Below are 6,778 nucleotides of genomic sequence, written 5' to 3' on the forward strand. Positions count from 1 at the left end.
GAATTAGCAACATTTCGAAGAAGAAACTATAAGATGTTGCTGTGACAACAAAAATAGAATCAATTGTTAGATAAAGAAACGATAGCGATAATATATAAATATTCGTTATGATCAATAAAGCTCAGTTGAAATACAATAAAGATGGATCATGCGTTTTTTTTTTCCTGTTTGAGTAATCTTCATTGAAATAAATTACATATTAGAAATATTGTGTTATTGTGGATTCAAAACAGTTTATTCCCCCATCTGCAGATGAAAAGTCGCTTGTTAAACATGTCTTCTAGCTTCAAAATCAAGGTCAAGCATATTAAAGTTTGTCTTTGACTTTAAATTCATTATTAATTATTAAATTGCCAAATAACGTGTAACTGTTCATCATTCGAATACGGTGTAATGTGTAAAATGCAAGTGCCGTTAGTTCAAAATTTAAAGTGATACTAAAGTTAATGCTACAAAACTTACACGATAAAGCTTTTGAAGACTGAAACTTCAAAAAGGCAATTTTAAAGAAACTACACAAACAATTCTTAAACCTGTTTACAGGAAAATTTTGGCATAAGGACTGAGCTCCCACGAAATGGTCAGGGCCATTCTCATTATAAAATAAAAGCAAAATAACTTGCAACAAGGAAGATTTAACTTCACGAAAACGAGCTGTACATGCTGCCGACATTAAAATAGATTTAATTTCCAAATATATATCCGTCTAGAATGAATATATATATATATAGCGAGGAATTAGTGTGAAATCTCTGTAAGCGATTCAACATGATCCAATCATTATTTTCATCATACAATAGTGGGAGTATGCAAACTTATGTTGGCCAGATGTAGTTTGAAATTACTTATTGTAGCTTGGGTTTAACGATAACCTTAGTTGTATTGAGGCACAGGGAGCTTCTAGCTTATAGACGGGCATAATTTCATTCACGCCAGTGTTAAATCAACATGGTCGACCAGTCTTTCAATATAATATATATCCTCCAGATACATATCTAAAATTGAACTTTAAAATGCATTTGTATATTATCAATGTAACTTAATATACTATAAATTGTGTCAGTTATTGTACAACATATACATTATTTTTTCATAATTTCTTTTTAAAAATCATTTAAACACATACGACTCGACTAGGTCTCCTAGTGTTGTTCCTAAATTATTCAATGTTATTTAGCACAAACCAATGATGCAAAATGAATGACAAAGCAACCGTTATTTTTACACAAATTATATCATTTTACTAGATGGTTCATACCAGACAAGAATGTTTGTTTTGGATAGAATGCTATTTCAATAACAAACTGTAGTTTGCTTGTCTTTTTAAGAGTGGATGTAAACAGTAGAATAAAAAGAAATACTGTCAGCTGTTCTAAAATCTTACAAACATCTTTTGTGCCAAACTTAGGAGAAAAGAAAAAATGAAACGTGAAAACAAAACCTCAAACCAATAAGTATTCACACTTATAACACTCATATATGTCGCCGCGTAATCTCGGACGCATACACTGACTATATTACTTACATTTATGTATAAATGCCCGATGTTTGAATTTCATTGAGTGTGTTTAAACAATAGAAAATCACAAGCCACGTAGGTGAATTCCTAAATACATGGTTATATTTATCATTTGACGCGAGTTACTGATTAAATTCGTGTGATTGTAACACTGATTACCCGACCTGAGGTTAATGGAGCGTCTTTCATACCTTCTTTGCGTTAAGCTCATTCGACAGACGGCCGTCCTTTAATAACCTTTTTCATACTTTGTCGTTACACAGATTGTTCAATTAGTGTCAAGTGTCGAGATGTTTCTTTCGTTTCTTTCATTCATAAGGCAAATACTGTACCAAAATCACTTAGAAGAATCTATTGTGTCGTTATTTTTTATGTTTTGCTTTTGATGTGACAATCCGTTATGTCACCTCCGCAATTTGCTACAACATAATTATCATTGCTCGGCTATGGACATTTGAGGATTATTAGGCCCAGGTTCATCGGGGTTTCGTTCGTAAATGTGATCAGCAAAATAGTCGGAACGATTACCAAACCTGACAGAATTTATAATTGTAAGGGTAAGCATAAGCGTATATGTAAATGTCAAGTTGTGTTTATTTCTCTGTTTTGTAGTTAATAACCAACACACTGATCCGCGTTTTCGATGTTTGGCACGATTTGAAATGTGCAAATGCAAATATGACTGTATTGTGGTCATCAGTTTGCTTATTCCGATTCGTGGATGCGGTTGTTGTACATTAAGTAGTATTACTGTGTAACAATTTAAAGAGTGGTATGTGATTAGAAAGCCGTGTATATGTAATAGAACCGATAGATGCATACCATACCGCTCCGAGGCATATTTGTATCAATTATCTTAAATATCCAGATCTTTTTAAGGCAAACATTTCTTATAAATAATGAATACGGTTTTGACTAAGACATGACCTTCATGTGTGATTTTGAACATAATCGTGTGTACTTAACGCCATTTATAAAGAACATAACAGGTTACTACTCTATTGTTGTTTAATATATCAGGGAAGCCTAAGAATAAAATAACCACGAGGCTTTTCGAGTACTTCTTTTTTTTCTTGTGTCGTGTCTGTTAAATTTCAAAACGATAGGACAGTAAGCATTTTTTTGCATACCATAGCTCAATGTTCCGATTTCTAAAGACATAACAAAATATAATTGTCAACAATCTTCCTTTTTAACGAAAAGCAATACCTTTTTCGACGTGTGTCGCGTTAAATATGACGCCATTAACACTATCGCTTAATATTAGTGGCATACATTTTTTTACTTGTTTATCCTAATGTGTCAAAACTGTATTGCATCTCTATATGTCAAAAATGTTTCGAACTGATACAAAGGTACCTGATAACATTTAACGTCTAGCCTCACCGTAATTATATTATTCTAAGTCTTACCTTTTACGTCACAAAACGCTTTGCTCCTAATCTGTTATACCCTATTATCAGGCACCTTTTAATCAGGTTGAATTAGTGTATAGTTATGAAACAATTTTATGACGTCACGTAATTTAACAACTTTTGTAATTTTCTAAAATGTTTTAGTCAGATGAATAGTAGGTTTTTGTTTATTTGTTAAAAAATAATACATACAAACGTTGTAAGTAAACTCTTCAGTCTCACTAACAAGAGAATTCCCAAACTTTCTTCATAAAACATGGTTCAAACTGGTTTCTGATCCTGTATGCCCACCATGTGAGCAATTTAATTCGAAAGGCAGCCACTCCTATATTAAGCATGATAAAAAAAGCTGCGCGCGTAATTTAAATAAAAATCATATCGATCGTATTTCATGTGTTTATTATAACTATGTAAACTTTAACACACCATTTATTTCAAAGGCAAACACATTATATTTAAGACAAGATTATATTTTGTATCAATTGCAATACGTCATTTTGAATATAGTTTCCGGTATTTTTATTATTTTTGAGGTAAATACCCTATATTTATTGAGCATCGTTAAAATGTGCTATATATTTAATTTGTTTTTGTTCTCTTTCGAAAAATATGACGCATATCTGCGCATTATCTGGGTGATAATTTTTTTTTTAAATTGTTGTTATGATGATGCACAATTAAAGTAGGTAGTAGTACTAGTATTTGGTTTGCTTTTTTATTGCGTTGATACCTTCATCCAAATTAATGGTGTCAAACTGAAGACCTATGATGTTCTAATAGGAAATATAGTATATGCGTATTCAAAACTATATATTACAAACCATTTTACATAACACACCTTTATTATATCACTGAGTAACGTGTGTTTTAAGCTTCATTAATTCAGGTATTTTTGAGCCGTTTTTGTAACCGACTTTCCAAGCCAAGATTGGTGCAAAGTGGAATCGTGAGCATCTGGGTTTATTTACATACAATTATTTTGATAGGTTAACGAATATCGTTGAGAATAGCAAGGGCACAAATATTTCCAACAACATATGGTTGACAACATTAATGTTAATAGTAATTTGTATCACTTCTTACGGCATTCAATAAACGTAATTACTATTCCAATAACAAAGTAACAAAAAATACAGACCAAATGTAAGTGGAACATTCAAACTTATTATCTCGCATTATGATTTTCTTAAATCAAAATCAATTGGTACGTTTATAAATGTTGTAAAATTAATTAAAAATAATATGAATCCAAAATGGCAATCAAGTCAAAGATCAGTAAGAGCTGTATTACACAAGTGGGGCATCCTTCTTTGAGACCAAAGCATGCTTTGTGGTTGGTTGAACGATTATCAAATAGTGCATGTTCACGGGTAGACGGAATCAAAGAAATCGTGCATCGCTGAAACTTTGTTTGAGCTTTTTTATGTGCATAATGTCTATGATATGAATTCCACTAGTTTGGCATTACATAAAATAACATATAACATGAACGCTAACGTTGAACGACTTGACGAAAATTGTCCGACACAAAAAAAATGTGATCAATGAACACATGCACTCTTTAGAGATTGGACGTTCATCTTCTAAATTATTTTCAGGAATAATGCTTCTCAATTAAATTGAAATATGAAAAGTTATATAATTCATTACAATCATTTATATCGACGTATTACCATTAACAGACAATAGATATGACGATTAAAGTTGAAAGTAATAACACACTCATTAAACGGCCATTGAGGTACTTCAAGTAAGAAGTTACTAGTGTTAAGTTAGATTAAGTCCATCAGTGCTGTGAAACTGAAACCAGCTGTACAGTTAAAGTGGTTTTAGAGGAAGTCTTTATTTATTAAGTACGTTCGTCCGGCTGTCCGTCTGCCTGGATTAACGCAAAGCTACTTATTTAGTAATAAACTTGGTATACTTATAAACAGATACAATTTCATTTTATTTAAATCAAATTTTCATTCGCATTCCTATTTCTGCTTCCTTTGTATCATTGTTAAAACGTATCAACTGCAGTCAATAGTTTTAATTTCCGGTTGCCAAGTCCCACATGTACAGCAATGGATGCCTCCACAAATATTTGCTGGTAACAACAGCAGCGACTCCTTCGAAAGGTCGCGCCTGAAGATATTCATAATGAAAATAATGCCTTTAATTGATGTATTTTTGTCGTAAATATAGCATTTTACATTTATATTCTTTTATTCTTTTACATGATAGTAAGATATAATATAGGCGCGATCGAATTCGCTTCTATCATTTGTCCAATTTATTTGAAAAGGTTGCATAAATTTGTATTTCATGGTATGTGGTGAATGAGTAAAGAATGATTTAAAAGATGATTTCATTATGATCGTATTTTCATTTTATGACTGCTTGTGTAAAATAAATTTCAAGAGATGCGAGGCCGCTCAATTGCTATTTATAGAGTTTGTCATTTTTGAAGGTTAACTAAAATAGTTATTTATTTCTGTAAATGGATACAACATTATCATAACGAAAAATCAGTAGAAATGATTCATATATTTGTTCCGTTCTTGAATTTATTTCGATATAATATTAAATGCCTTAACATTTAAATGGCTTATGTGAACAATTGTGTTAATAGTAATATCCAAACATATGTCAGTTATTGGTATGCATAAAACTATTGCTATAAGTCTGCTTAACCTTAAATATGAAAATATCCGTAAGTCTATTGAAAGTCAATTTTCCCGCTGCATATGATTGTCCCAAGAAATCTAGGTCAAAGCCCATCTAACACCGAACACTATTTATTTAATATATACTTCGCTATTAGTTCGTCAGGCCTTGTAAACATCATTATACGTGTGTGAGGATGACTTGTCAATGACAAAGTTTTCAACAGCACTGGAGGTGTAAAGGAAGGACTTATGAAAAAATAAAAGCAAGCAAGATACAATAAGTGTGTTAACCTGTTCGCTTTCTGCCTTTCCATATCTACAGTACGTTGCGAAGTGCTCACAGTTGTTAAGAAGAAGGTTGTAGCCAGCCTGGCAAATGCTTTCTTTGGCCCTTTTTACGATTTCTTTTGCTAGTAAAGGTCTGATAAACATAAGGCATACATATGTATGGATGAAAATATTAATTAACACATACAAAATGCACCGTCACAGTCAAAATAAAGGTTCTAAAGGTAAATTTTAACATATCATTACCAAACAATATAAACGAAACAAATGCTGGTTTTCTCATCTTACTGAAATATTAAAAGTAGACAAATATTTAACGCGATTCACAGAAAAACAGTGAAAACAGGAAAAAATATCGATTCACGAAGCGATTTATTTAAGGAAATGTTACATATAAAACGTTCATAACAAATTGTATTGTATAAGATGGGATATGTTACTCGGTTTTCTCTGAAAAAATCGTTTAAGGGTAATCAGGATAATTCAGTGGCAATTTGTTCATACTTGTACCATCCTTTGATATACCGATTGCACATAACACATTTTTATATTTTAGGTAAAGAAGAAATGATTAATAAAATAGAAAGTTCTTTGACTCAGATCACTAATTAAAAAGTAGGATTGGAGTATGATCTCAATACATTCTAAAAGACCTACATATGAAAGAAGATGCCTTTTGGAAAAAATACGCACTTGCAATCAGAATCTTTTGAGTTGTTTTTCTTCGCTTTTGAATTGGCAGCTACTCTCAGGAAAGAGTCCTCATGAACGAATGCTTCGTTCATTCTTTTGACGGCGCGGACCAACCGAAAAGCGGGTTGCAAGAGTTTCTCTAGAAAGCTTTCGTCTTCGCTTTCGTCCATATGAATGACGAGTCCGTCTCCTAAAACATCAATTAATAAAAT

The 6,778-nt window shown here is 31.9% G+C and overlaps 1 protein-coding gene across 1 annotated transcript; it reads right to left on the reverse strand.

The window, feature by feature from the left end:
- Positions 1 to 4,763: 4,763 nt before the first annotated feature.
- Positions 4,764 to 6,778, reverse strand: LOC127870324 (phospholipase A and acyltransferase 1-like). Its single transcript, XM_052412952.1, has 3 exons — positions 6,567 to 6,778; positions 5,877 to 6,006; positions 4,764 to 5,061 (listed from the first exon to the last, which is right to left on the reverse strand). Exons 1-3 carry the CDS (start codon positions 6,734 to 6,736, stop codon positions 4,966 to 4,968), a joined length of 396 nt encoding a protein of 131 aa, XP_052268912.1. The 5' UTR covers positions 6,737 to 6,778; the 3' UTR covers positions 4,764 to 4,965.

This window comes from Dreissena polymorpha, chromosome 2 (assembly GCF_020536995.1).
Source record: "Dreissena polymorpha isolate Duluth1 chromosome 2, UMN_Dpol_1.0, whole genome shotgun sequence".
Lineage (NCBI taxonomy): Eukaryota > Metazoa > Mollusca > Bivalvia > Myida > Dreissenidae > Dreissena > Dreissena polymorpha.

What these genes read in the sequence shown, in the direction of transcription:
- LOC127870324 (XM_052412952.1), bottom strand. Translation starts at nt 6,736, where the DNA reads ATGGACGAAAGCGAAGACGAAAGCTTTCTAGAGAAACTCTTGCAACCC. An exon ending in TCAAAAGATTCTGATTGCAA is followed by an intron (nt 6,007 to 6,566) that starts GTGCGTATTTTT and finishes TATGTTTATCAG; the next exon opens with ACCTTTACTAGCAAAAGAAA. An exon ending in GAAAGGCAGAAAGCGAACAG is followed by an intron (nt 5,062 to 5,876) that starts GTTAACACACTT and finishes GAATATCTTCAG; the next exon opens with GCGCGACCTTTCGAAGGAGT.